The sequence below is a fragment of the Perca fluviatilis genome, chromosome 4 (genome assembly GCF_010015445.1).
Source record: "Perca fluviatilis chromosome 4, GENO_Pfluv_1.0, whole genome shotgun sequence".
Classification (NCBI taxonomy): Eukaryota; Metazoa; Chordata; class Actinopteri; order Perciformes; family Percidae; genus Perca; species Perca fluviatilis.
The window spans coordinates 39,774,267-39,791,179 of NC_053115.1; the positions used below are offsets into that span (position 1 = coordinate 39,774,267).

The window sequence follows — 16,913 nt, forward strand, 5'->3', positions numbered from 1 at the left end:
TTATTATTATCCGATTTCTGCTCTCCAAATGTTTTAAAATGCACATATTTAGATCAGGGAAATCCTTTTTGTTTTTCTTTCTTTGAACACCACCCCACCTGCAGAAGTGACTCCAATGTTAGTAAAGTAACTAGAAGTTTGACCATGAAGTGACCAAAACATTATTACCACAGAATCTGAAATTCAAAAGGCAGCTGGTGAAGAACGGACTGTTTGTGTTCTCCTGGAATTATTTAGATAAAGACAGTCAATATAGAATCTGTGTTTTTTTTTTTTTTAAATAACTACATTTTGTTTATGATCCTCAGCTAAAGGAAACAAGACTGCACCAGCTGTCTCACTTAATTTTAATTTTCAAGGGGACATATAATGAAAAACTCTCATTTTCAGTCATGGTGCACAAACATTTGAGTATCTGGAGGGCCGCCAAACCAAAACCTGGAAATCAAACAACCCAGCCAGTTCTTTGTGGGCATCCTCAATCTGATGTAATTCAACAAGCCATTCAGATTCAGCTCCTCTTCCTATGTCACATGGGGCGGCTCATTAGAATACACTGCTCCTCATCTCCACCATGGATGTATTCTAAGATATTTCCATTTCAGCAACCACATTCTCAATCTGTCGTTCAGATCGGCTGGGATCATGAGCCGAGCTGATCGCGCCCGCCCCGCAACTGCAGCGGACGTTTCGCATCTCCTCTAATTCTTTTATGAGCGAGCAAATATGTCAAGCCAGGAAGGTAATCATATACAGGAAGATAATCATATACAGGAAGGTAATCATAATACAGGAAGGCAACAGCACAGCTGCATACTTTACAAAATGGAACAGATTTCAAAATAAAACACCCAGGATTATGGTGATTTTGGATGTTTTGACTTCACAACTACGGAGAGAGAGAAAGAGACAGGGATAGGTACTCAGAGAGAGAGAGACCGACTGACACACACACACACACACACACACACACACACACACACACACACACACACACACACACACACACACACACACACACACACACACACACACACACAGTTGCACATACTGCGAGAAGTCCACTGGACAAAATTAGCGGAAAGGAAAATAGTAAAGTAAGTAATAGTGTTTTTGAACATTAAAACATGTAAACATGTTCTCATACAAATTGAAAATACAAGTATGAACCTGAAAATGAGCATAATATGTCTCCTTTAAAAGATAATGTTGAGATACCTGCTGTCAGGGTCAGTGGTTTGATCCCCGACTCTTCTTGTCCACTCGTCCAAGTGTCCTTGAGCAAGACACTGAACCCCAAATTACTCCTGATGGTCAGACAGCTCCTTGTATGGTAGCTCACTGTCATCGGGCTGTGAATGGATGAATGAAATATAAACTGCTTTATTAATATTATTAATATTATTATTACTGCTGCTTGTAGTTGTTAAAAGTCCTAACTGAGCTAGATGTGATGGGCATTAGAAAACAAAACTTTTAAGACCAAAGCCTGCTGTCACGATGTAAAAGAAATGTGATGTTTTTTGTAGCCAAAGTAAAATATAATGTGACTTTCTTTATTTTGATATTTGTGTAATTGACATTACTTAGGACAATCATGTTCTGCTTCTTTATGTCTTAAGGTGCTAAGTCAAGAGTTTGTCAGGTTGAACTAGACACTGTGTGTTGGCGTGATATCAGAATTGTGTATGTACAGTATTTTTTATCTGATTCACTGTCAGGGCATCATGTAATTTCAGGCAGCTCTTCATCATTTCTATCTAAATAAAAATGAAATATGTCAAACTGTATGTTGTGACTGTTGTGGATGTTTCTGTGTTCAAACTTTGAGAAAGGAAACAAACTACAAACATACTTCTGATACTACAACATGTATCCTGGCTGCTCGACAGGTTTCAGTTTTTTATTAATCCTCCACATTGATCGTCATAAGTTAATATAAAAGTTAGTATAAAAAGTTTCATTCTGTTAACTAGAATAACTTTTGGAAACTCTCAATCACTCCATCTATATAAATATTTACTCAAGTAGCTGGAAGTTAATGTGAATCTGGGAGAATCCGTGGAAGAACATGAATTAATTCTACAGATGAACTGTAAGTAAGTATGGACTGTGAGCTTTTCCATCATCTTTAGTTTACTTCTGTCATTATGTGTATACCCAACGTTCACTTAAAGTGTTTCTTTCACATCCTTTAGTCTAACTATAGCTAATGATTCCTTAAAAGGCAATAACTGTCTTATGTCGATTTCAGTTGCAGGAGTTTGTCATCAATACAAATACTCTACCTGATAGGATTCGGTGGAAGTACACATATGACACTTAGGACACAAAGAGGGGGGTGAAAGAAATTAGTGGGAAGAAGAGAAAAAAAAAAGGAGATACATAGTACCACGCTCCGTTGGTACCTTCCCATGTGTTTAACCCTTTGCTAAGTCTGGATCCAATCAAGAACATGTCCAGGATAACTGCCTCACATCCACGCTTGGGGTAGGATTGCTGTGGACGGTACACACAGAGATACACTGGTAAGATTCTAATGAGGTTTAACTATATCAGCTAATTTAAACAGTTCATGTTACTGTAGTGTGTACACACTACAGGGTGCAAATGTTCCACCAAAACAAGTTCCAACCCAGAGTTTTTTTCCTATCCCTATTACTTCATAATCAAATTATCAGAATGTATTAATCACATTTTACCGGTCGTGTGATCCAAAAACGGGCTGCATTTTGCTGCCCACCTCATACAGTATCTTCTGTGCAACATTTAGTTAATTAACTTTTATTCTGAAGAAATTGGAACCTGAAACGAAGTTTACTTCGCTGATAAAGTGGTCAGAGATGAAGACATTTTGTAACAGTAAAGTTGAAACTGTGCAGTGAATTTGGCTTAATTTGAGGCTCTGAGGTTTTTATTTAATAACAATATTTAATGTCAGTGTGAAGATAAAGAGCTTTTTGCAGTTTGCACACATTATGAGCAGCTTTGTGCAGAATTCTGAGTCGTCTTGGTTCTGTGGAGGATGACGCTTTATTCTGAAGGATCTGTGCAGGAAGTGGTGCTGTTGTTACATCAGTACCAAGTAGGATTTCACCCCATCTCCATTAATAGAGACGTTGTGATGTTAAAGTGATGCTTTATCTTTTAGAGACATCGCCAGCGATGAACTTCTTCCTCTTCTGTGTTCCTGCCTCCTGACCTGCTCTGAATCACGTCTGATCAACAAAACAGTAAGAAAACTGATTATTACACTGAGTTATGTAATTGCAAATGTAATTTTATTTAAACGTCTGAAGCACCTTGTAAACATCATGCAGAGGTCTAGAAACAGAATTTGAATCATGCTGCTCAGCTGCTGTCACATCAAAATGTTTCTAATATCAGTCCTTCCAGAAAAATGCGAGTTTTTAGATTGCCGGTGGGCAAAATCCTTTGATTATGCGGCACGTTTCCTTAAAAAAATGCGACATGGAATACTGTTGGCTGCACATTGTTTCACCAGAAATTGCGCCAATCCAAATGGGGTTTCTAACCGAGTGAGAAGTAGTAAAAAAAAAAACATTTTCAACAGATCACAAAAACCACAAATGGCATTTGAACACATTAAACATCCATTGTGACTACTTTGAATTTTGTGCGGATTTATTCAACTTAGTCACACTTATTTTTTGTTTTACGGTCAAAATGACCGCCATAGAAAAAAAAGTATAATATTCATCCATACACACACTCCTACAACTTTCCTGTGCTTGTGTGCCATTATACACGAAGACACGCACACAAACAGGACACAGTTCATGTTTGTCAGTACATATATCATGTTGGTGCACGGCTGTGAGCCACTAATGTTGCAGACATATGCATATGAATTTTCATTTGTGAATACATTTGTATCATTTAAATGTAAACCACATTGACTTTAAAAAGATTTGTTTTGTGTTTTAATGTGGTGAAAGATGCAAACAAAAATTAAAACAAAAGTATGCTTTGTATTTATACAAAATGCAACCTGAATAAATATGTTTCTTTTGTAAAACGCCAGCGTTAAAGTAAATAGTTCTAACTTGAAGTTATATGACTTCACGGATGCATTTATGTTTTAGAGGCGTTGCGTTGTAATTCAGAATTAAAACAATGTGCGACAAAATGTAAGTCTTACAGGCAGATATGGTATGTTCAACATGAATTTGAATTGTGAATACAAAACTTATTTGTATAATTTGTAATGTAACTAGCACATTTGACAAAAAAAAATGTGTTTAATGTGGTGAAAGATGTCAATTTAAAAGATCAGTACTTCCTTAAATATTTACCGACCCTCATAAAACTGAATTCAAAGAAAACAAAAAAAAAAGTTGAATCTGTTAAGATTATGAAGGGGGCATACAAAGGCAAAGTTAGAGGGACGCAAGATAAACCGGTGGGTAAAGATTTACACGGGTAGAACATGTTAAGGACAACATACGGGAAGAAGGTCAACATGGCGCGACTACAACAGGAACGGGTGCATGGGTCTTGAAGCTATAAGTAAGCAGATTGGCGTAAGTATGGGAACTAAAGCAAGATCTAAAAAATGTTTTTAAAGAAATTGAAATACAGAACAGAGAGAAGAATTCCACGAGTTCAAGCAAGATGTCAACCAACAGCTAGCGACATACATGCATGCTATAAAGGAGCAAAAACGAGAAACTCCAGCAAGATGGAGACCCAGATCGAGACACGGATAACGTGGAGTACTGAAGCTTTAACACCACTCTCCAACAAAATGATGAAGGACCAACAGAAGCTGGAGGACAAATTGAATGGACTTGGTCTCGAGAGCAGGGCAAAGATGGGTCAGTGATAGCGTTTGTTAAAACCGGTACGTACCGAACTGAGTGATAAGGTGGATTTGCAGATACAGCGCACCCACAAAGCCCTTGCACCACGATACCTGGGTTTTGTAAAATTAATTTCCAGCAATACAGTACTAAGGAGATGATAGGGAAGAAGGGGGGGAGAAAGTTGGTAGGAAGTTGAGGGGGTATCCAGAAAGGAAGGGGAGAGAAAGGAACAATAGGATGGGGGGGGAGAAGAGGGGGGGGGTGTGGGGGTTTAAGGGGAGAAGGATGGCGAGAGAAAATCTCTATAGGGTGTGGAGGGGTCAGAGCTTGGTAGGAAACATCTGATGGAAGCGTCTTCCCGGCAGAGCGAAAAGAAAAAAAAAAAAGAAAAAAAAAAAAAATGAGGGCGATTAAATAGGGTTGCACACAGGGTGGAACCGAGAACAGTGCCAGGCGAGGCTAGAGTACGCCTCCAGAAATTTCAGGCGCAGAAACCGGGAGGAGCAGTATTGTTTCATCCAGAGCGTGTAAATACTTGTCCCATATATATACTCTATTGTTAGCCAGACCCACATCAAGATCCTGGGTCTGGGAACTCACATTGGCAGCAGGGCTCAATCCGATGAGGCGGGATAAACGGAAGTCTTTCAAATTTCCTCTGCACCAATAGGATAGTGCTACAACCAGGCAGAGCAGCTAGGTGATAGATTAAACTTTTGCGTATGTGGTCGGCAAAACTCTGAACACATCTTCATTTTTAAGAATGACTTCAGTGCTTAACTCCAAGTTAACAGGTAGCAGCTAATGGGTAGTTGATTTAAAAAACGTTTGGCTAAGTTGCTAACCGCATCTTGTTGTCATTTAAGGTCTCTGTTCATGTTGCACAGACATTTTAATTGCATTTTTGTCTGTTAAGAGGCACAAAGGTATCTTATGCCCCCAAAACTGCTGTTTCAGCTAAGTGGAAGCTCTGGGCATTAGCTGCAGCAGCTCCGTGTTGCTACCACTGATTGTGGCCGTATTTATTTTTTGCTGTCATCAGTACTCACATTGGTATAGCGATCAAGATTAGTGTAAAAATTGACTTTGAAAAACTGACCCTGGCTGCCGCTAGAGTGCGTCTAGATATCTAGAGCTACTATATTGTATTTTATGTGCTGACTCACGTGAGCAGTGAGAGATCAGCTCTGTCTGGGCGCACTGAAGTTCAGAGAGCTGTTAGTCAAAGTATCATTCCCCCCTTCACTTAAAACTTTTTATAGTTTTGTTATTTTGTGTTTGTTATAATGCTTGTTCTAAGCACATTATTGTGCTCAGTTATCTTTACTTATGGTTTCAATGTTTAGCCTGTGGGAACATAATGGTGTGAGATATTTTCAGCCCAGCTGTGATGCAGTCTAATGAAGTGAAGTTACTGTCCTTAAATGTGATTGGGTTGGAAGACCCAATTTAAAAAGATCTAAGGTAAAGGCCAAATTAAAAAAGAAGCGATACATATATATATTTTTGTTGTTGCAAGAAACTCATCTTTCTCAGCAAGAGCATGACAAATTGAAACGGTTTGGTTTTAAAATACCTATTATAATTAATTGGGGTGCAAAGTCCGCGGGAGAGGAATTGCTATTCTTATTGCAAATACACTTAAGTTCATAGTCATTAAGGAAATAAAAGAGAACGAGGGTAGATATATCAATATCGTTAAAGGGGAACGATTGAAGAGGGATACAGTAACCTTAGTAAATGTTTATGCAACTCCTAATAGTAACAAACTATTTTTCAAATAACTAATGGATGTAACTGCACTGGAAGGGGTGTCTGTTTATGTGTAAGGTGATTTTAACATAGTATTGAATAGCTACCTGGATACAACTGGTCTAAAGAAAAATAGAATTGGGGTAGCTGATGTCTCTGACCATAGTGCACTATATCTAACAGTTCAACTAGAAGGTAGGATCAGGAATCTGTGGGGGTTAAATATAGGCTTATTAAATAACAAATCACCTGTATAATAAATTAAATCAGATATAAGAGAATATTTGAAGATTAATGACAAGCGGATCCATCTGGGACTCACTGAAGGCAGTGACTTGCGACAATTGATTGCCTTAACAACGTCAAATAAAGCGGAGGGTCTTGGAATATTATAACCTTGTATTAGACCTATCTAATGTGGAGTAGCAACATAAAAATAACAGTGATCCACAACTTTTAGTGCAAATACAACAATTAAAGAATCAGATTAATGATCTATTAGAAAAAGATGTTGAGAAGAAAGCTTGTTTTTACAACCAGACATATTACGAATCAGGCCGCTAAATTGCCTTACGTAAACAAGACGCGGATAGTACCATACATAAGATCTCCGGGACCCAGAAACAAATCAACTAAAATATCATGCCGTAGAAATAGAAGACATTTTCCTATACTACTACAAAAAACTATATACCAAAACCTCCAGTACTAAAAGTAGAAGCAATGGAAAATTTTCTTAACGATCTGGATCTACCTGCGTATTGGCAAGAAACAAAATGATTGTATCATTAGCAGATTTTTTCACTGGAAAGAGAGATAAATAATGCAATAGCCAACTTAAAATCAAGTAAAACTCCAGGTAGTGATGGTTTTCCAGTGGTATAGAACCTTTAAAGAAGGGCTAGTTCCGTCCTGCTGAAAGCATTTAATTGGATTAAAGGGAGAAGGTAAACTCCTGCATCATGGAAAGAGGCACTTATTACAGTACTCCCAAAGGAGGAGGAATATTGGAGTAACTATAATTAGAACACTTTATCAACAACAAAGTCAATGGATCATTGTATCCATTTTTCACGATGGAGAGGGCACTAGACAAGGTTGTTGTCTCAGTCCCACACTATTTGCGTTTAATATTGAACCCTGGACCTCCTTATCTATACTGATGGAAATCCTAGAGGAGTTTAGTTATTATGCTGGTTATAAAATAAATATTACAAAAGACACAACTTTGGTCATTCAACTATACTCCTTCAAAGGGAAATAAGATGTAGATATGATGTAAAATGGGATATGGAATCAATAAAGTATACTACGGGTGCACATAGTTAAAACAAATTATATGAGGTAAACTATAATTTAATTAACCAAAATATTAAAAAGATATTGAAAGATGGTCTACACACCCATTGGATTTTAGTAGTAAGATTAGCGTAATTAAGGAACATTTTGCCTAGATTGCTATATCTATTCAGGCCTTGCCAGTAGTGGTCATCAGTTCTTAGCCTGGGATGGAAAGAAGCCTAGAATAAAATATGCAACACTTCAGGGTGGCCAAACAATAAAGTAGGAATGGCGCTCCCCAATCTTAAAGCAGCTCAGTTCCGCCCCCTATTTCTTTGGTGTAATGACAACTATTTTGCTAGATGGAAGGAAATGCGTGACGTCGTTGAAGGTTATCCGATACAGTCAGTGTTAGGAGAAAAAGAAGTTCTGGTTTAACTTTGCGAGGCAGCTAAAACTAAGGGAAAGACCAGCGAGTGCTTAGATGGATAGCCTTTGACACCCTGTTTAAGCCAGGAGTTATTCAAGGATTGGTCAGTAAAAGGTATTAAGGCAGTGGTAATGCGCAATAGACAACAAGGAATGACAGACTTTCCAAACATTAAAAGAAAAATGTTCCCTTCACAATCGGGATTTATTTAGGTATATACAATTTAGAGATTACTACAACAAAGAATTGAAAATGGAGAACTCACAAGAATGTAATCCAGTTATAAGATAAATGATAAATGCTTATAGACCAAATAGTAACTGCGGTAAAATTCATTTCTATGTTGGTATGAAAGAATTATCGAATGTAGGAGCAACTCAACATTATATTTGAAATCAACGTGATAAAAGGAACTAATAATGGAAAATCCATCAGATGTATGGTACAATATGTGTTAAACCCAACATACTTCCGCAAGTTCACAACAATTGAGTGTGTTTAACTGGAAGAATTTGGTGCGTTTCTTTATTACACCTAAGATTAGCAGTAAAACATCATCACACACACACGTTTTTTGGAGTTCTGAAAATAAAGGTCATTTTGGGAGGATGTACATTTAGTTTTGAGTAATGTACTTGGCTATAAGATTCCTTTCTTATGTACTGTCTTGTAATTGGGCCATATTTCACTTGTAACAGTACAGAGGGACAGAAACTGGTATAAACCCAATTGTCCTAAACAGCAACAATAGTTTGAGGTCATACATGAAATAAGGGAAATGGAAAGGTTGAACTAGGTCTGAGAAAAGGTGCCAAAAGATTGCATAAGTGGACATTTTACTTAAATAAAGCATAAGGACATTGCAGCTTGGACTCATTAGTGGATAAAGCAGTGACTTGAAATGTATACATTTTATTTCTATTTTTGTATCACCGCCTTTCCTCACAAGACTTGTTTCTCCCCTTTTTTACGATTTATTTTATTTTTATGTTATGTTTATGGTGTTGTTTTTCCATATATCACTCACAAATTGAGGCGACTGTTCAGTTGTTACAATGTACTGAAAATTCAATAAAAACTTCACCAGATGCATTTATGTTTTAGCGATAGTGCGTCGTAATTTCCCAATACAGAATTAACACATCGCCAAAATGTAAGTCTCACAGACAAGATATGGTATGATCAACATGAATATGAATTCATGAATACAAAAATTATTTTGTATAATTTTAATATAACTAACATTGCTTAAAAGATTGGATGTGTTTAATGTGGTGAAAGATGTGGTACTTTAAAAAGAGTAGTAGTAGTAGTAGTAGTAAGTAGTTTAGCTAATTATAATAAATATACAAACATTAAACATTTTTAAACCTTATGTGATCAGTGTTAATAACAAATGTAAGATGAGATTCAACGTTGCCCCAAAATTTCTTTCTTTTAAAACCGTCAACGTTAAAAGTAAGTAGTACTACTTTTGCATTTTACTCTGGTCTTATGCTACCTGCATTTCAACCTGAGCTCAGAGCTTAGTTATGGATTTTACTTATTATTTACAAACATTACCAGTGTTAAAAAAAACCAAAGTGCTTGTGACATTTGTTGTATTAATACAGCTTTTAAAATGATATTGTATTCTCCTTGGCCGTACACAATATGTATAAAAATGTAAGATGAGATTCAACTTTGCACCCTGCCCTGTTTTGTTTTTGTGTAAAACACCAACGTTAAAAGTAAGTAGTACTATCTTGAAGTATTTAATAATAAGTATAAGTAAGTAACCCTGGTCTCATGTTATCTGCATTTCAACCTGAGTGCTAGATTATTTTAATTGTCTTTTTTTCTATCTACAACATCTATCAATGTTGGAAGATCTCTCTTGGAGTAGACTAGTTTCTACCTTTAACAGAGCAAGGGCCTCTAGCTTGCAGTTGTGAGCTAAGGTCAAACTCTGCTCTGCACCGCTTACACACACACACACACACACACACACTCACACACACACACACACACTCATTTATATGTTTTATGAGGACCAACTTTATAACCATCACTTGTGGGGGCCACCCTTTCTAAAGGTGTCGGCACGTATGAAAAAATCAAGTATACTCAGCATAGCTTTGTTAGCTTATACCTTCAAACATCTGAATTGATAAAGTAATGACTTCCCCATCCTATATGGGGACTTGTAAAAACTGAGTTAACATGGTTGGTTGGTTGGACCTCATTTGCATGGTATTTACATAATTCACACAAATTCCATCGTGATTAGTGGGGACTTTGCAACAAATAAATTAAATAAAGGTTTAATTTACAGATTTAATCCATGTAGAATGAAAATATGCATAAACAGTACTTTAATAACAAAATTTGTAAATTCATCTTAGCTTAGTCGTTTATAGATAGCGTATACGTGGAGCATGAAGCTTGAAAAACCATCACACATCTTAACATAGCAAAACATATGATTTATTGATATACAGTTGAAACCAGATATTTACATACACTACAGAACCTTATCAGTAAACTTTTATTTCTTTACTGTCATACATGAAATCCGAGTAAACTTTTTCTGTTTTAGATCTCCATTTGAGTTAATTGGTGGCACGCCTGTGGATGCATATAAAGGCACACCTCAAACACAGAGCCTCTTTCTTTGACATCATGGGAAAATCAAGAGAAATCAAATCAGGAAAATAATTGTGGAGCTCTACAAGTGTGGCTCATCCTTAGGTACAATTTCCAGATGCCTGAAGGTCCCACGTTCATCTGTTCAGACAATAATACACAAGTATAAAAAACATGGGAATGTACAACCATCATACCACTCAGGAAGGAGACGGATACTGAATCCTAGAGAGGAACGTTTTTTGGTGTGAATCAATCCCAGGACAACAGCAAAAAACCTTGCGAAGATGCTAGCTGAAACTGGTAAGACAGTGTCCACAGTAAAACAAGTCCTGTACCACCATGAGATAAAAGGTTACTCTGGGAGAAGAAAGCCATTACTTCAAAACCACCATAAAAAAGCCATACATGTGGACAAAAATCTCAATTTCTGGAGACATGTCCTGTGGTCTGACGAACAAAGATTGAACTGTTCGCCATAATGATAAACGGTATATTTGGAAAAGAAAAGCTTTGAAGCCTCAGAACACCATCCCAACTGTGAAGTATGTGGGTGCTTTGCTGCAGAAGGGACTGGTGCACTTCACAAAATAGATGGCCTCATGAGAAAAGAAAATGTTGTGGATATAATGAAGCAACATCTGAAGATATCGGCCAGGAAGTTAAAGCTTGGGCGCAAATGGGTCTTCCAAGTGGACACTGACCCCAAGCATACCTCCAAATTAGTTACAAAGTGGCTTAAAGACAAGGTATTGGAGTAGCCATCACAAAGCCCTGATCTCAATCCCATAGAACATTTGTGGGCGGCACTGTAAAGGCGAGTGCGAGCAAGAAGGCCTACAAACCTGACCCAGTTACACCAGTTCTGTCAAGAGGAGTGGGCCAAAATTCCATCAAACTATTGTAGAAAGCTTGTGGAAGGACACCCAAAACGTTTGGCCCAAGTGAAACAGGCAATCCAACCAAATACTAAGAAAGTGTTCCGGCATTGGAGGTGTCGATGATGATGATGAAAAGGGATTTAGGAGAGCCGGTTGCCGTCAGTGGTGCAAATAAATCGGGTGTTAGGCGTTCGGGGGACGGATGACACCACTCCAGATCCTCTGGGAAGAAAAAAATCACACATTACAATCACAGTCGCAAAAAAAAAAAAAAAAAAGCATTTTAACTATTTTGGCAAATAATTAGCACATAAAAATTAGACCCACCATTTTTGCTAGTCTTTGCGTCTCACGATTTTAGGTCTATAGAGGGTCCGTGGCAGGGGCAGAGACTGTTGGTCAGCATCCCCAAATATCAATCTTTTTCTCATGTTTTCATAAGAACTCCTTATTTTGTCTCTTCTGATGACATAGTCAATGGTATCAAACTGTTTCTTCAAAATCTCCCAGTCACACCATTGTATAAAGAAGACGTTTTTAAACCATTTGTTGTATTCCTCGTTAGAAACAGGGTATGGTTTTAACTTCCATTCTTCAGGACCACGGGCGAACTAAACTCTTCTCCCTTTCGCTGCATACGCTAAGGAAAATAAAATCCTCTGTAGGTCTAGTGAAACGGTCTGCTTCCCAACGATAGACACTGGCGCCAATGCTACTGTCTCATTGACACACATACACTAGCTCAGGTAAGCCAGGATTGTCATGGTCTGGGCAGACAACCTCACGGAAAGGCTCCAGTCTTTCACAGAGATTGTACAGGCTGTTTTGGCTTTGCTAGATAGTTCGACAGCAACACTAGTGTAAACAGCTAATGTCACGTATCCTGCACTGTATCGAATTGAATATCTGTATCCATTGACACCGACATATTCTAGATCAGATGTAACCGATTCAGTCATGCTTGTAGGAAAGATCTCTGGACGGAATCGCTTCTTTCTGGGAGCCTGGCTCAAACCGCCTGTTGTTCCAGTATTAGCATCGCCGTCGTCTGATGCCTCTTTTCGAGGGGCCTGTTGCAAGCCAAATAGTGTTCCAGTCTCTCCACCTCCCCATAACTCTTTTCGGGCTTAGTGTACAGAGCAAATGTAGTGGGTCCTACTCTAGCTGTCTCACCTTCTTCAACATCAGATGATCCTGATTGTTGTCCAAATGTGTGGATAGACATGGCTGAAAAACGATTCCTCTTGTTTTCACCAAAAGAATTAAAAAAAAATCCACAGCTGGTTTTGTTGAAGGGTGAGAGAAAAAACGAGCTAGTTAAAACTGCAGGTAAAAAGTGAGCAGCCAGCATGAAACCAAGACTTTTAAATCCTACAAGCCACGCCCTGCATGCGATTTAACACCCACAACAATAGCCCTCACATTTACAAGCTAACCATTGGTCTATCAGGCGTTTTTAACACCTTTACAAATGTAAATACATCATCACGTCAGGAGAGTAACCCCACCCCCTCGCAGTATGGCCGCGACGTCATCACGACTGCGAGATCGCGGCCCCCAGATTCGGCCGCTAGAGGCACAGCTGCGTGATGCCGCACATCTTTGATTTCTCACTGGTTCGCTTATTTGAATTGAAAACGCTATTTCTGGTATAGAGTGTTGGAGCGAAAAGGGGTGTGTTGGGAAAAGGAGTGAAACACCGGGTCAGAACGAAGCAAGCCACGCGGTTCAGGCACCGAGCCTAGCTATGTGCATCTCCAACCTTTGGGCTAAGTCATTTCTCCCAACCTTACACAGCGATGCATGTACGGTTTCCACGTATATGAACGTGTCATGATTTACATGCTCTGTGGATGCTTTTACAAGGTCACTGACACTTTCGTGACACATTCAGACTTGCTGCTTGGGAGATGCAGGGTCCATATGAATCGTGTCATGGTGTCGCGTCGAGGTCCCCGAGTGTATGGGACACATTCTCCCTGACATCAGCTGCATTTCCTTGGATAGCGTTGCGATATTCAGCAAGGTAAAGGGTGGGTAGCTGATTTGACCGTTTAGCCACCGTCACGGGTGCCGCTAGGGATCCTTTCCACCAGGTCATTACCGTGTATGCGCTTCAGCAGGATGATCAAGACTGCATGGGCTTTTATCGTTAGGCGCCGGGCGATTGCATCTGCTACCTGGGTTCTATGAGTCAGACGATCCATAACGGCTCGAGCAATGGGGCTTCGACCAAACACTTGTATGTCGCGCAGGAAATACTCTAGATTCCACAAAATCCTCAGTGCCGAGATCGTCCAAGATGGCGAGTATCTCTCCGGACACCTCGGGTGCTGCGGACGAGCCACAGAAGACGTTGTGGTTGTCGTTGTCCTCCCAGGTTTCCATAAACGTCTTACAAACACCATTGCCCTTCTTCCTTGCATGTCGATCAAGGCCCTAGCCCTGTCCCGAGTGCCTCTCATAGCCTGGATGTACTCCAACTCTTCACCTGATATCATCTCGTGGTGCAACAGAACATCGGCCACATAGTTCACTCTGGCCATGTTACTCGCCTCTATGTAGCTATGGCCTCTGTGAGTCTTTTTCCGGGTAAGACTTTCCATGGTAAGATACTCTGTGTGAGGCCACATTCAAGATTGTTAACGGTGGATGCTTGTTTGGACATGTGTGTCTTTCATAAAGTAAACGCGGAAACCCTCTCTCCTTCTTTCTCTCTCTCTCTCTCTCTCTCTCTCTCTCTCTCTCTGGTTCCGCCTACACACCCGTTCTGCTCACCGCCCCAAATAGTGTAAAGATACGGGATTTAATTCTTACTTACTCCCGTCATTTCAAACGTATCTGTGGCATGTTCTGTCGCTGTCTGCTTCAGTCTTTATACTATTGTAAGGGGTGTGGTTAGGAAAATTCTGGAACGGGGCGTAGTTTGGAAACTTCTGGAAAAAAGGTGTGGTATGGAAGCTTTCTGGGCGTGGTAAAAAAAAAAAAAAAAAACACTGTTGTTTTCTTTGAATTCAGTTTTATGAGGGTCGTAAATACTTAAGGAAGTACTGATCTTTTTTAAATTGACATCTTTCACCACATTAAACACATTTTTTTTTTTTGTCAAATGTGCTAGTTACATTAAAATTATACAAAATAAGTTTTGTATTCACAAATTGAAATTCATGTTGAACATACCATATCTTGCCTGTAAGACTTACATTTTGGCGACATTGTTTTAATTCTGAATTACAACGCAACGTCTCTAAAACATAAATGCATCCGGTGAAGTCATATAACTTCAAGTTAGAACTATTTACTTTTAACGCTGGCGTTTTACAAAGAAACATATTTGGTTCAGGTTGCATTTTGTATAAATACAAAAAGCATACTTTTTGTTTTTATTTTTGTTTGCATCTTTCACCACATTAAACACAAACAATCTTTTAAGTCAATGTGGTTACATTTAAATGATACAAATGTATTCACAAATTAAAATTCATATGCATATGTGTGCGAACATTAGTGGCTCACATGCAGCGGCAACATGACAACATGTACTGACAACATGAACTGTGTCTGTTTGTGTGCGTGTGTTTCATGTGTATAATGGCACACAAGCACAGGAAAGTTGTAGGAGTGTGTGTATGGATGAATATTATACTTTTTTTTTTCTATGGCGGTCATTTTGACCGTAACAAAAAATAAGTGTGACTAAGTTGAATAAATCACTCAAAATTCAAAGAAAGTAGTCACAATGAATGTTATGTGTTCAAATGCCATTTGTGGTTTTGTGTGATCTGTTGAAAATGTTTTTTTTTTTTTTACTACTTCTCACTGGTTCGCTTATTTGAATTGAAAACGCAATTTCTGGTAGAGTGTTGCTGTGGGCATGGGAAAAAAGAGGGGTGGGAAAAAGGGGTATGTTGGGAAAAGGGAGTGAACACCGATCCCCGGCCAGAACGAAGAAGGCACAGCCAGATGAGTCGAACGGCGAGGGAGGACGCAGGACAGCGAGACATATGGACTAGAGCTAAGCATGCACAGACATACGATCAACATGTACTGACAACATGAAGTGTGGCTGTTTGTGTGTGTGTGTGTGTGTGGCGTGTGTGTGTGTGTGTGTGTGTGTGTGTGTGTGTGTGTGTGTGTGTGTGTGTGTGTGTGTGTGTGTGTGTGTGTGTGTGTGTGGTGTGTGTGTGTGTGAGTGTGTGTGAGTGTGTGTGAGCGTGCGTGAGTGTGGGTAGAAATGCATTGACCTTTGGGCTTAGGCCCATTCACGCTTATTACAATCACTTACTTGGCCTGTTGTAAGAGGAGACTTACACATTCCTCTTTACAGACTTACACACGTTCTGCTCTCTGCTCCAAAGAGTGTAAAGATACTTGATTTAATTCTTGGTCATTGGCTCATTTCAAACGCATTTGTGTTACTCAAACTTACATTCATGCTGTGTGTAGAATGAAAAACCTATCTTTCTCTGTTTCAAACGGGAAGAAGAACCCCTTTTTTGGCTCAAAATTTAACGCTACACCCCTCTTCTCTCACTGACTCATTTCAAACACATCCGGATATTTCATCTCTAACGCTCATTGGATCATTTAAATGAAGATATTTCTACTTCCTGTGACGCCCTCATTGCATCACTTAACGCACGTCATTTCCGGGGACACGCCTTCCTTCTAGAAGCTTCCAGAACAGTCCAGTCACACACACCTGGAAGGCATCAATCACATTTCTGACAGGTCGTGACCTCTTGACCCCCCAGGTCAAAAGGTCATCCATCAAAATCCCACATTCCAAAGTGACAGAAACCCCCGCTTATACTCTCTACCATCTAACAACAAATGATCAATATTGCACAAGTTGGAATAGTGCTTATGTGCCAGCTGATAGCGAAATATCAAGCTGTAATAAGGAAAATGACGCTATCAACACATTGCTATGATGATGCAGATGCACGATGCCCGATGACAACGGAGGCGGCCTGTGGTGTGGGAACAACAACGCTCCAAACTGTTCTGGGAGATCGTGGTTCAGAGACACTTCTCGTCTCCTCGTTCGTCCACTTCCATCTGTACACACAGTATCTCCTTTCTGTGCAACATTTAGATAATTAACTTTTATTCTGA

The 16,913-nt window shown here is 39.2% G+C and overlaps 2 protein-coding genes across 3 annotated transcripts in view; one reads left to right on the top strand and one right to left on the bottom strand.

Annotated features, from left to right (window-relative positions):
• The window catches only part of LOC120557668, a 1,015,838-nt gene that overhangs the window by 437,308 nt on the left and 561,617 nt on the right, over positions 1-16,913 (bottom strand). The gene's annotated exons all lie outside the window — the stretch shown is intronic.
• Positions 16,745-16,913, top strand: part of LOC120557124 — a 655,636-nt gene continuing 655,467 nt past the window's right edge. Inside the window, exon 1 of the mRNA XM_039797157.1 lies at positions 16,745-16,773. Coding sequence (XP_039653091.1) covers positions 16,745-16,773 — 29 coding nt within the window. The remainder of the gene's footprint in view (positions 16,774-16,913) is intronic.